This window comes from Nycticebus coucang, chromosome 4 (genome assembly GCF_027406575.1).
Source record: "Nycticebus coucang isolate mNycCou1 chromosome 4, mNycCou1.pri, whole genome shotgun sequence".
NCBI classification, from domain to species: Eukaryota; Metazoa; Chordata; class Mammalia; order Primates; family Lorisidae; genus Nycticebus; species Nycticebus coucang.
Genome location: NC_069783.1, coordinates 140,805,727 through 140,819,948, shown reverse-complemented (window position 1 = coordinate 140,819,948; position 14,222 = coordinate 140,805,727). Strand labels below are relative to the sequence as shown.

Below are 14,222 nucleotides of genomic sequence, written 5' to 3'. Positions count from 1 at the left end.
CGTTGTTGTAATTGTTATTGTTGTTAGTAGGCCTGGGCCAGGTTTGAACCCATCAGCCCTGGTGTATGTGGCTGGCGCCCTAACACTGAGCAAAGGCACTGAGCCTAAATGACCGATTTCTAACAAAAGTGACAGTGCACTGAGGAAAGAATGTCGTTTCAATACATGGGTTACCTGGCTTGGCGCCTGCAGCTCAGTGGCTAGGGCCCAGGCCACATACACCAAGGCTAGCAGGTTTGAACCCCGCCCGGGGTGCCAAACAACAACTACAACAATATCAACCAAAATAGCAGTGTGGTAGGCATCTGTAGTTCCAGCTACTTGGACAACTGAGGCAAAAGAATCGCTTAAGCCCAAGAGTTTGAGATTGCTGTGAGCTGTGATGCCATAGCACTCTACTGAGGGCTACATAGTTAGACTCTGTCTCAAAAGAATAAATAATAAATAAATAAATGGGTTACCTGAACACTTAGATCAGTGGTTCTCAACCTTCCTAATGCCATGACCTTTTTTTTTTAGAGACAGAGTTTCAGTTTATCACCCTCCATAGAGTGCCCCTGGCATCACACAGATCACAAGAACCTCCAACTCCTGATTCTCTTTACTCAGCCTCCCAAGCAGCTGGGATTACAGGCCCCCGCAACAACGCCTGGCTATTTTTTTTTGAGGTTGAAGTTTGGCTGGGGCCAGGTTTGAACCCGCCACCATGGGTATATGGGGCTGGCGCCCTACCCACTGAGCAACAGGCGCTGTCCTCCGTGACTCTTTAATATAGTTCCTCACGTTGTAGTGACCCCCAACCATAAAATTATTTTCCTTGCTACTTCATAACTATAATTTTGCTACTGTTATGAATTGTAATGTAAATATCTGATAGGCAGGATGTATTTTCATTGTTACAAAGGGGTCGCAACCCACAGGTTGAGAACCGTTAACTTAGATGGAAAGAAAAAAATAAATCTTCACCTTTACCTCACACTATACACAAAATTCACTTCTAGAATTACACATAGAAATGTAAAAGGTAGGCCAAGTGCGATGGTTCACATCTATAATCTCAGCACTCTGAGAAGCCAAAGCAGGTGGATTACCTGAGCTCACAAGTTCGAGACAAGCCTGAGCCAGAGGGAGCCCTCACCTCTAAAAATAGTCAGGCATGTGGCGGGTGCCTATATCCCAGGTACTTGGGAGGCTGAGGCAAGAGAATTGTTTAAGCTCAAGAGTTCGAGGTTGCTATGAGCTATGAAGCCACAGCAACAAAATGCAACTCTGTCTCAAAAAAAAAGAAGAAATGTGAAAGGTAAACAATATCACTTCTAAAAGAAAATATAGGAGAATATCTCCGTGACCTTGAAAATGGAAGGCATGTGGCAGGTGCCTATAGTCCCAGGTACTTGGGAGGTTGAGTCGAGAGAATTGCCTAAGCCCAAGAGCTGAAGGTTGCTGTGAGCTGTGACACCACAGAACTCTACCAAGAGCGACAAAGTGAGACTCTGTCTCTAAAAAAAAAAAAATAATAGAACTACCCATAAAGAAAAAGATTACTGGTGACACCTGTGGCTCAAAGGAGTAGGGCGCTGGCCCCATATGCCGGAGGTGGCGGGTTCAAACCCAGCCCCGGCCAAAAACTGCCAAAAAAAAGAAAAAGATTACTAATTAGAGCATAGTAAAATTAAGAACACCTCGGTTGGCACCTGTGGCTCAAACAGCTAAGGTGCCAGCCACATACACCTGAGCTGAGGTTCGAATCCAGCCCTGGCCTGCCAAACAACGACGGCTGTAACCAAAAAGTAGCAGGACGTGGCAAGCACCTGTAATCCCAGCTATTTGGGAGGCGGAGGCAGGAGAACGGCTTGAGCCTTAAGAGTTGGAGGTTGCTGTGAGCTGTAATGACACGGCACTCTACCCAGGGCAACAGCTTGAGGCTCTGTCTCAAAAAAAAAAAAAAAAATTAAGAACACCTGCACATTAAAAGCTATCACTTTAGGCTCGGCGCCTGTGGCTAAGGCACCAGCCACATACACCTGAACTGGTGGGTTCGAATCCAGCCCGGGCCAGCCAAACAACAATGACAGCTGCAACCAAAAAGTAGCTGGGCGTTGTGGCAGGTGCCTGTAGTCCCAGCTACTTGGGAAGTGGAGGCAGGAGAATCACTTGAGCCCAGGAATTGGAGGTTGCTGTGAGCTGTGATACCACAGCACTCTACCCAGGGTGACAGCTTGAGGCTCTGTCTCAAAAAAAAATAAATAAATAAAATAAAAATAAAAGCTATCACTTTAAGAGTGAAAACATAGGCTGGGGGTGGTGGCTCACTCCTGTAATGCTAGCATTCTGGGAGGCTGAGGCAGGTGGATTGCTCCAGCTCAGGAGTTTGTGACCAGCCTGAACAAGTAAGACCCCCGTCTCTTAAAAATATATATATATCTGGGTGTTGTAGTGGGCACCTGTAGTCCCAGCTACTCAGGAGCCTGAGGCAAGAGATATGCTTGAGCCCAGAGTATGAGGTTACTGTGAGCTATGACGCCACGACACTCCACCCAGGGTCACAGAGTGAGACTCTGTTTCCAAAACAAAAACTAGAGTAAAAAGGTAAATAACAGAATGGGAAAGATATGCAAAAGATTCAGCTCCAGAAAATAGGAACAACTCCAGGAAACCTAACAGAAAAATGGGCAAAAGACTGGCATAGGCCCTTCACAAAAGAGATTGTCTAAAAGCCAAAAAGCATATAAAAGGTGTCATGCTTGATGTCTAGGGAAATGAAAAGAAAAAAAAAATAACATAGGCGGTGCCTGTGCTTCAGTGAGTAGGACGCCGTCCCCATATATTGAGGGTGGCGGGTTCAAACCCAGACCGGGCCAAACTGCAACAAAAATAATAGCCGGGTGTTGTGATGGGCATATGTAGTCCCAGTTACTCATGAGGCTGAGGCAAGAGAATCGCCTAAACCCAAGAACTGGAGGTTGCTGTGAGCTGTGATGCCACGTCATTCTACCGAGGGCGACAAAGTGAGACTATCTCTAAAGAAAGAAAATAAAAAAGCTCATTGCGGCATTATTCATAATAGCCTCAAACTGGAAATAACCAAAATCAAACACTAAACATCAATGAAAGTAAACAAATTCCTGGTACTCACAATAATATAGCTGATTCTCCCAAACATGCTGTTAAGCAAAAGCAGCCAGACAATAAACAGTATAGATTAGGTTTTTCTTTGCATAAAGCTTAAAAATAGGCAAAACTGCACTCTGAGAGGCCGAGGCGGGTGGATTGCTTGAGCTCAGGAGTTCAAGACCAGCCTGAGCCAGAGCGAAGCCCTGTCTCTACAAAAAATACAGACACTAGCTGGGCATGGTGGCACATCCCTATAGTCCCAGCTATTCAGGAAGCTGAGGCAAGAGGATTGTTCCAGCCTAAGAATTTGAGGCTGCTGTGAGCTTTGATGCCATATCACTCTAAGCAGGATAACAGAGTAAGACTCTGTCTCAAAAAAACTCTCAAATTATAAGCCTACAGGGGAAGGAAGAAAATGAAGAGCTTGCCAAAGTCTAGAAAAGCAAATTTACAATTTATCTAGGGTCTTTTTAAAAAGTTCTTCCGCATTTGCCGTCTACTCTGCTTCATAAAACTATAAGGATATAGACAAGAGCTGGCTTCACAAAGCTAACAAAAAAATGGGTCAGCTATACAGAAATACATTAAATTTTACAAGTAAAGTATTGACTTCTCCTCCCAAGGTACCTAATACTTTTCTTTTCTTTTTTTTTTTTTTTTTAGAGCCAGAGTCTTACTTTATCGCTCTTGGTAGAGTGCCGGGGCATCACACACAGCTCACAGCAACCTCCAACTCCTGGGCTTAGGCAATTCTCTTGCCTCAGCCTCCCAAGTAGCTGGGACTACAGGCGCCTGCCACAATTCCCGGCTATTGTTGTTGTAGTTGTTGTTGCAATTTGACGGGGGCCAGGTTTGAACCCGCCACCCTAGGTATATGGGGCCGGCGCCCTACTCACTGAGCCACAGGCACCGCCCAATACTTTTCAAATAAGTAAAAATTTTTTCAAAGTGAGTTGATCTGTCAATCTGCTGAGCAGTCTACCCCTGAGGTACACTTAGAAGGAACTAACAGACATCCATAGACAGTACATTTTAATGCCTGGAGACTGTACAGCTAATGGGGACCACCCAGGGGGTAAACTAAACTTAAGAGTCTGAGAAAGCACATTACCCAAAGGAGATTCTAGATAAAACAAAATGCCTGGTAAATGTGTGTTTATGTTTCTAAGCCCAGATGGTCAGTACTTCTTCCCCTCCCCCAGATGCAACATTTTTGTATTACCTGGGTAAGACTGCAGGTAAGGCCACTGCACTGTATTCCAATTATTGTAACAGATCTGGCAAAGCCCAAAGGTTGATGTACCTTTTGGTCACTGGTGAAGGCAAAGCAAAAGCCTGGTAGGGCTCACCTGCATGATGCTGTTGAGACGGGGCTGGAGGCTGCTCAGATACTCCTTCTTCACCTCAATCTCCTTGAGGATTTTCTCCTTGTTGGACAGGCACTCTCTGTACTTCTCTGCCAGCCTGTTGGGGGAGGACAGAGCACTGTCACCCAATGTCCCCCAAGGATACCCTAACACCCCTGTTCACTATCATATTCCGTCTAGTAAGAACAGCCATGATTAACTGCTAATGTTTATCCAGCACTTACTGTGTGTCAGGTCCTTTGGTAAGCTCTTTAAGCATTACTGCATTCAATCTTTATAAAAACTGTGGAAAGGCCTGGGCAAGGTGGCAAGGATTAAATGCCTGTAATCCTACCATTCTGGGAGGCCGAGGTGGGTGGATTGCCCTGAGCTCACAAGTTTGAGACCAGCCTGAGTAAGAGCAAGACCCCATCTCTAAAAGTAGCCAGGCACTGTGGTGTGCCTATAATCCCATCTACTAGGGAGGCCGAGGCAAGAGAATCACTTAAGCCAAGAGTTTGAGGTTGTTGTGAGCTATGACGCCATAGCACTCTGTGGAGGGTGACAAAGTGAGACTGTCTCGAAAAAAAAAAAAAAAAAGAAAAGAAAGAAAAGGCTTGGTGCCCGTAGCACAGTGGTTATAGCGCCAGGCTGGCGGGTTCGAGGGTTCGGACACGGCCCAGGCCAGCTAAACAACAATGACAACTACAACAAAAAACAGTCAGGCGTTGTGGTGGGTGGCTGTAGTCCCAGCTACTTAGAAGGCTGAGGCAAGATTATCGCTTAAGCCCAAGAGTTTGAGGTTGCTGTGAGCTTTGATGCCATGACACTCCACCAAGGGCAACACAGTGAGACTGTCTCAAAAAAAAAAGAAAAAAAAGAAAGAAAACTGTGGAAAGCCCGAGTACAGTTGCTCTTATCTATAATCCTAGCACTCTGAGAGGCAAAGGCAGGAGGAATGCTTGAGGCCAGGAGGTCAAAACCAGCCTAAACAAAAGCAAAACCTCCTATCTACAAAAAAATAAAAAAATTAGCCAGGCATGGTAGCACTTGCCTATAGCTCCAGCTACTTGGGAGGCCGAGGCAGGAGGATCCCTTGAGCCCAGGAGTATGAGGTTGCTGTGAGCTATGATCACTGTACTCTAGCCTCAGCAACAGAGTGAGACTGTGTCAAAAACAAAAAAATTTCCAACTCTGGATGATTGTGACTTTTCTTCACCCCAAAAGAAGAAAATAAGACTTAGGGAAGTAGGTAACTTCCCCAAGTTCATCCAGCTAAGAGTAAACACTGAGCTGCTCTTTGAATCCATACCTATCTCTCCAGAGGCTCTACCTGTGACTGCTAGGGAATACCCAGGCCATATTCTGCTCCATTTCTTGCCTGAAGGGCTAAACCTAAAACTTTCACAAACATGTGGACCTGGCATTATTATAAATATATGAATAATACATAAGACCCATAGATTGGCCTGACTGGGACAGAGTAGAAACAGATTCAGGATTACTGCCACAGGAATGCAGCACTCACAGCTCAGCCTGTGCCCAGGGCAACCAGTGCACTGTACAGGGGGGGCGGTGACAGGCCAGTCCATTTGCTGAAGCATGGACACAAATTCCCTAAGAACCAGACTTATGGCTTATTAAATTCATAGCATTGACCAAAGGTACAGAATACATTCTTTTTTTTTTTTTTTGTAGCGACAGAGTTTCACTTTATTGCCCTTGGTAGAGTGCTGTGGTGTCACACAGCTCACAGCAACCTCCAATTCCTGGGCTTAGGCAATTCTCTTGCCTCAGCCTCCTGAGTAGCTGGAACTATAGGCGCCCGCCACAATGCCTGGCTATTTTTTGTTGCAGTTTGGCCAGGGCTGGGTTTGAACCTGCCACCCTCAGTATATGGGGCCAGTGCCACAGGCACCACCCTACAGAATACATTCTTTAACAGAAAAAGGCAAATAAACAAACAGCTGCTTCTTCAATGAAAAACAGAACACATGATCACACATACGGTGCATCTTACAAGGGTATATGTGAAACTTACTAAATGTAGAATATAAATGTCTTAACACAGTAACTAAGAAAATGCCAGGAAGGCTATGTTAACCAGTGTGATGAAAATGTGTCAAACGATCTATAAAACCAGTGTATGGTGCCCCATGATCGCATTAAAGTACACAGCTATGATTTAATAATAAAAAAATAGGGCGGCGCCTGTGGCTCAGTGAGTAGGGCGCCGGCCCCATATGCCGAGGGTGGCGGGTTCAAAACCCGGCCCCGGCCAAACTGCAACAACAACAAAAAAAAATAGCCAGGCGTTGTGGCGGGCGCCTGTAGTCCCAGCTGCTCGGGAGGCTGAGGCAAGAGAATCGCGTAAGCCCGAGAGTTAGAGGTTGCTGTGAGCCGTGTGACGCCACGGCACTCTACCAAGGGCGGTACAGTGAGACTCTGTCTCTACAAAAAAATAAATAAATAAATAAATAAAAAATAAAAAAAAAAAGAAAAGAAAAACAGAACACAAAAGCCCCTGGAATTCTTGAACAAATATCAAAAGGCAAAAAGTCACTATGAATGTATGGGATGCAACCACAAAAAGTCCAACATAAAAAACACTATATATTTAAAATAACATTAAATTACATACTACAGACATTCCTTTTATGGTTAATAAATAAAAGCTCCTCAAAACCACCCCAAACCCAGCAGAAGAAAAGAAATAACCAACATCAGAACAGATGAAAACAATGACAAAAAAATTAAATAAAAGATTAATGAAATAAAATGTTGGCTCTTCAAAATGATAAACAAAATTAACAGGCCTTTTGCTGGATTAACCAGAAATAGAACAGACTCTAAGAAGCTCAATCAGAAATGAAAAGGAGAAATCACAACTGATAGCAGGCAAATACAAAATATTATCCCTAAATACTATAAAAATCTCTATGCACGCTTTTCACAAGATGGCGCCGAAAGCGAAGAAGGAAGCTCCTGCCCCTCCCAAAGCTTCGGAAGCCAAAGCAAAGGCATTGAAGGCCAAGAAGGCAGTGCTAAAAGGCATCCACAGCCACAAAAAAAAGAAGATCTGTACATCACCCACCTTCCAGCAGCCAAAGACTCTGAGACTCCGGAGGCAGCCCAAATATCCTCAGAAGAGCGCCCCCAGGAGAAACAAGCTTGACCACTATGCTATCATCAAGTTCCCCCTGACCACGGAGTCTGCCATGAAGAAGATAGAAGACAACAACACACTTGTGTTCATTGTGGATGTCAAAGCCAACAAGCGCCAGATCAAAGAGGCTGTGAAGAAGCTTTATGACACTGATGTGGCCAAGGTCAACACCCTGATCAGGCCTGATGGTGAGAAGAAGGCATATGTTCGACTGGCTCCTGATTATGATGCTTTGGATGTTGCCAACAAAATTGGGATCATCTAAACCAAGTCCAGCTGGCCAATTCTAAATATATAACTTTTTACCATAAAAAAAAAAATTTCTATGCACATAAAATTTGAAAACGTGGAGGAAATGGACAAATTCTTAGAAATACATAGCCTCTCTAGGCTCCGTCAGGAAGAAACAGAATTCCTAAACAGACCAATATCAAGTACCAAAATTGAAGAAGCAATTTAAAAAATCTTCCAACAAAAGGAAGTCACAAACCAGATGGTTTCACACCTGAATTTTACCGGACCTATGAAGGAAAGCTAGTACCTATACTGCAGAAATGATTCCATAGCATCAAGAAGGAAGGAATCCTCCCCAACATGTTTTACAAAGCAAATAAACATCACTTTGATACCAGCCAGGTAAGGACACAGCAAAAAAAGAAAACTACAGATCAGTATCTCTTATGAATACAGATGCAAAAATTCTCAATAAATCCTAGCAAACAGAATGTAGCTGTACATCAAAAAAACAATCTACCATGACTAAGTAGGCTTCATCCCAGAAATACAAGGATGGTTCAACATACACAAATCTATAAATGTAATTCACCACATAAATAAAAACAATAACAAAGACCATATGATACTTTCAATAGACACAGAAAAAGCATTTGGCAAAATTCAGCACCTTTTTATAAGAACTTAACAAAATAAGCATAAATCAGACTTACCTCAAAATTATAAAAGCCACATATGACAAACCCACAGCCAACATCATACCGAATGAGGAAAAATTAAAAGCACTTTCACTTAGAACTGGAACCAGACAAGATTGCCCACTGTTACCACTTCTATTGAACATAGTGCTAGAACCCCTGAACAGAGCAAACAAGAGAAGAAAATCAAGTCTATCCAAATGGGGGCAGAACAGGTCAAACTATCACTTTGTGCTGACGATGTGATCTTATATCTAGAAAGACCCACAGATTCTGCTAAGAGACTCCTGGAACTGAATAAATTCAGCAAAGTCTCAGGTTACAAGATCAATGTACACAAATCAGTAGCATTTGTATACACCAATAATAGTCAAGCTGAGAATCAAAGACTCAATACCTTTCACAATAGCAACAAAGAAAAGAAAATACTTAGGAATACATTTAACTAAGGAAGTAGACAGGGCGCAGTGGCTCTTGCCTATAATCCTAGCACTCTGGGAGGCCGAGGCAGATGGACTGCTTGAGCTCACGAGTTTGACACCAGCCTGAGCAAGCACAAGACCCTGTCTCTACTAAAATGAAAAACTGAGGTGGGTGGGTTCAAACCCAACCATGGCCAGCTAACCAACTGCAACAACAACAACAACAAATAGCTGGGCATTGTGGTGGGCGCATTTAGTCCCAGCTACTTGGGAGGCTGAGGCAAGAGAATCTCTTAAGCCCAAGAGTTTAAGGTTGCTGCGAGCTGTGTCTCCATAGCACTCTACCGAGAGTGACATAATGAGACTCTGTCTCAAGAAATAAAAACATAAAAATAGATCGAGTCACGTGTCAGCCAAAGATGGCTGCGCCCAGGAGAGTTGAACAAAGGTTGCAGTGAACCCAGGGTGTTACCAAGGAAAACTGGAGGCAGCAGTGCCTCCTGAGAAGGAAAACACAAGGCTCGATGGAAAATCATAAACCAGATGATACTAAGGAAAACCAAACACATTTCATTAACATAACCAGAAAAATTAACCAGTTTCCAGAAACAGAAAGGAATTTACTTGAACATGGATCAGTGTATATATATATATATATATGTGTGTGTGTGTGTGTGTGTGTATTGGACTTAATGCTGTTCTCTGTGGCCTAATATCAAACAGTCTTTTTTGATGCATGTTGAACGAAGCTTGTGCTGCCGGTGGCTTACCAATGGCAGGGCTTCCGTTTCTGACAATAGAGATAGCTTACAGAAGTTTTGTAACCTTACCTTTGACTATAGGCGAACTGAACTGTGAAACCTGTACTGTAACACAGAGTGGACTGACTGGTCTTGTTTTTGGTGGTCTGTATCCTGTTTTCTTGGCTATACCAGTGAATGTTGGCTTAGCAGCTAGGTTCGGTCAGCTCTGCTACCAGAGAAAGGAAACATCTTAACATACTGGATTAGAATTTTTCTTTCTTTCTTTTTTTTTTGAGACAAAGTGTCAAGCTATTGCCCTGGGCAGAGTGCCATGGCATCACAGCTCATGGCAACCTCCAACTCCTGGGCTTAAGCGATTCTCTGCCTCAGCCTCCTGCGTAGCTGGGAGTACAGGCTCCCGCCATAGCACCTGGCTATTTTTTTTTTTTTTTTTTGCAGTTTTTGGCCAGGGTGGGTTTGAATCTGCCATATCCAGTATATGGGGCCAGCGCCCTACTCCTTTGAGCCACAGGCGCCGCCCCACCCCGGCTATTTTTTGGTTATAGTTGTCACTGTTTGGCAGGCCCGGGCCAGATTCGAACCCGACAGCTCTGGTATATGTGGCTGGTGCCTTAGCCATTTGAGCTACAGGCGCCATACTGGATTAGAATTTCTAAGTCTGTCTTTAGAAAGATGTTACATCCCATTTTGCTTCAGACTATGTTTATAGCATACCTTGGATCTAGACAATATAAACTACTTATAAAGACCCTTCAATTACCTGAACCTGGCCTAGAAATTCAATAATTTTAAGCGTGTACACACAAAAAAATAAAATGATAAAAAAAAAAAAAAACTGAGGCAAGAAAATCACTTAAGCCCACGAGTTGAGGTTGCTCTTATGACACTATGGTACAATGGGGACAAAGTGAGACTCTGTCTCAAAAAAAGGACAAAAAGGCTCAGTGCCTATAGCTCAGCAGCTAGGGCGCCAACCCACATACACTAAGGCTGGTGGTTTCAAACCCAGCTGGGGCCTGCCAAACAACAATGACGACTACAAAAAAAAAATAGCTGGGCATTGTGGTAGGCACCTGTAGTCCCAGCTACTTGGAAGGTTGAGGCAAGAGAATCCCTTAAGCCTAGGAGTTTGAGGTTGCTGTGAGCTGTGACGCCACGGCACTCTACCAAGGGCAACATAATGAGACTCCGTCTCAAAAAAAAAAAAGAACAGAAAAGAAAAGGGAAGTCAAAGACCTCTACGGGGAGAACCTCGAAACTGAGGAAGAAAATGGCAGAGATATAAAGAGATGGAAAAACATCATACTCATGGAGGGGCAGAATCAACACTGTTAAAATGTCTATACTACCCAAAGTCATTTTTTGCAGACCTAGGAAAGACTTCTTTAGTTCATATGGAACCAGAAAAGATCCCGAATAGCCAAAGCAACCTTAAGCAAAAAGAAAAATGTGGAGGCATCACTTCACCAGACTTCAGCTATACTACAAAGCTATAGTAACCAAAGCAGCATGGCAATGGCACAAGACACAGACGTATGGATCAGATCAGAGAACCCAGATATAAAACCATCCTCATATTGCCATCTGATTTTTAACAAAGCAGACAAAAACATACACTAGGGAAAGAATCTCTATTTAATAAATGGTGCTGGGAAAATCAGATAGCCACATGTAGAAGACTGAAATACTATCCGCACCTCTCAACACTCACAAAACTCATGATGGATATCAGACTTAAACCCTAAAACATGAAACTGTAAGAATTTTAGAAGAAAATGTTGGAAAACTTTTATAGATATTGGTCCAGGCAAGGAATTTATGAAGACTCCAAAGACAATCACACCATTAATAAAAATAAACAAATGGAACTTGATTAAATTTAAAAGCGTCCACACAGCCAAGGAAACAATCAATAGAGTGAACAGACAACCTACAGAATGGAGAAAATATGTGTATGCTATATATCCAATAAAGGGATGATAACAAGAATCTATAAAGAACTCAAACATGGCGGCGCCTGTGGCTCAGTGAGTAGGGCACCAGCCCCATAAACTGAGGGTGGCGGGTTCAAACCGGCCCCAGTCAAACTGCAACAAAAAATAACTGGGTGTTGTGGCGGGCGCCTGTAGTCCCAGCTACTCGGGAGGCTGAGGCAAGAAAATCGCCTAAGCCCAAGAGCTGGAGGTTGCTATGAACTGTGATGTCACGGCACCCTACTGAGGGTGACAAACAGAGACTCTGTCTCTAAAAAAAAAAAACAGAACTCAAACAAATCAGCAAGAAAAAAAAAATGAAACAACCCCATAAAGAAGTGGGCAAAAGATATCTCTAATTATCTGGGAAATACAAATCAAAACAACAATATCACCTAACTTCAAAAAGAATGGTATTTACCAAAAAGTCCCAAACAGCATGGGACAAAGTCTTTGAAAAATGCTGGCATGAGGGTTTTCACATGAAAGCTATAACCCAGTTACAACCTAAGAATAGGGGGAAGAGGGAAAGGGAGGGGAGGGAGGGGGGAGATGGGTAGAGGGAAGGGGATTGGTGGGATTACACCAGCGGTGCATCTTTTTTTTTTTTTTGTAGAGACAGAGTCTTACTTTCTGGCCTCGGTAGAGTGCCGTGGCCTCACACAGCTCACAGCAACCTCCAACTCCTGGGCTTAAGCGATTCTCTTGCCTCAGCCTCCCGAGTAGCTGGGACTACAGGCACCCGCCACAATGCCCAGCTATTTTTTTTTTTTGGTTACAGTTTGGCTGGGGCCAGGTTTGAACCTGCCACCCTCGGTATATGGGGCCGGCGCCTTACCGACTGAGCCACAGGCACCGCCCACCAGTGGTGCATCTTACAAGGGTATATGTGAAACTTGGTAAACGGTCTGTGAAGCTAGTGAATGATGCCCCATGATCATATCAATGTACACAGCTATGATTTAATAAAAAAAAAAAGAAAAAAAATGCTGGCATGGATGCAGAGAGAAAGGAACACTTATACACTGCTGGTGGGACCGCAAACTAGTACAACCTCTGTAGAAAACAGTATGGAGATACCTCACAGAACTAGAAGTACACCTACCATTTGATCTAGAAATCCCACCATTGGGTATTTACCCAAAGGAAAAAGTCTTTTTATCAAAAAAGACATGCACTCGAATGTTTAATGCAGCACAATTCACAACTGCAAAGATCTGGAATCAACCCAAGTGCCCATCGATACATGAGTGGATTAATAAAATATGGTACACATAGGCTCGGTGCCCGTAGCACAGTGGTTACGGTGCCAGCCACATAGACCGAGGGTGGCAGGTTCGAACCCGGCCCAGGCCAGCTAAACAAATGCAACAACAACAAAAAATAGCCAGGCATTGTAGCGGGTGCCTGTAGTCACAGCTACTCAGCAGGCTGAGGCAAGAGAATCTCTTAAGCCCAAGAGTTTGAGGTTGCTGAGAGCTGTGACACCACAGTACTCTACCAAGGACAACATAGTAAGACTCTGTTTCAAAAAAAAAAAAAAATATATGGTACATATGTGTATGTATCCCAAGGAATACCACTAAGCCATAAAAAAAATGGTGAGGCTTGGTGCCTGTGGCTCAAGGGGCTAATGCGCCAGCCACATTACACCTGAGCTGGTGGGTTCAAATCCAGCCCAGGCCTGCCAAACAACGACTGCAACCAAAAAAAGCCGGCGTTGTGGCAGGTGCCTCTAGTCCCAGCTACTTGGGAGGCAGAGGCAGGAGAATGGTTTGAACCCAGCAGTTGGAGGTTGCTGAGGGCCATTATGCCACAGCACTCTACCCAGGGCGACAGCTTGAGGCTCTGTCTCAAAAAAAAAAAAAGGTGAACTTACACCTTTGTAACAACCTGGATGGAACTGGAGACCATTCTTCCAAGCAAAGTTTCACAAAAAAGGAAAAACAAACACTACATGTATTCACTATTAAATTTGAACTAATCGAGTAATCCCCATGTGCACATATGGTAGTAAAACTCAGCAGAAACCAAGCAGGTGGGAAAGGAATTTTACACCTAACAGGTAAATTTACACATAACAAATACAATGCACACTATCTTGGTGATCAGATCCATGTAACCAAACATGTGTACCCCCAAACATTTTGAAATAGAAAAAAAGTTAAATAAATAAATTAAAGCTCTGTATTAGTAAAGTCTACATGTAAAGATGTGACTCAAAGCATGATCTATGATAGCAAAGAATGGAAACAGTTTAAAAGTCCAATAGACTAATTTTGTAAGTTACAATTTTTCTAGAAATGATGTATAACCTTACAAAATAATGTTTACAAAGCTTTCTAGTGGTGCCCATAGCTCAGTAGGTAGGGTGCTAGCCACATACACAAAGGCTGGTAGGTTCAAACCTGGCCCAGGGCCAGCTTAAACAACCACAGCTTCAACAACAACAACATTATTGCCAGGCATTGTGGCAGGGACCTGTAGTCCTAGCTACTTGGGAGG

General features: G+C 43.5%; 2 protein-coding genes and 1 pseudogene across 9 annotated transcripts in view; 2 read left to right on the top strand and 1 right to left on the bottom strand.

The window, feature by feature from the left end:
- THOC5 (THO complex subunit 5) overlaps nucleotides 1–14,222 on the bottom strand; it is a 73,514-nt gene that overhangs the window by 37,481 nt on the left and 21,811 nt on the right. For all 8 annotated transcript variants that reach the window (XR_008379753.1, XR_008379754.1, XM_053590152.1 and 5 more), the window contains one exon: nucleotides 4,464–4,578. Coding sequence is in view for 6 of the 8 variants with exons in the window: in XM_053590152.1 (XP_053446127.1) it covers nucleotides 4,464–4,578 (115 nt within the window). In the remaining 2 variants the exon portion in view is untranslated. The remainder of the gene's footprint in view (nucleotides 1–4,463; nucleotides 4,579–14,222) is intronic.
- On the top strand, nucleotides 7,418–7,923 carry LOC128584879 (60S ribosomal protein L23a-like). Its single transcript, XM_053590155.1, has one exon. The coding sequence runs from the start codon at nucleotides 7,418–7,420 to the stop codon at nucleotides 7,889–7,891; it is 474 nt and encodes a 157-aa protein (XP_053446130.1). The 3' UTR covers nucleotides 7,892–7,923.
- LOC128583459 (transmembrane protein 126A-like) lies at nucleotides 9,505–10,530 on the top strand (annotated as a pseudogene).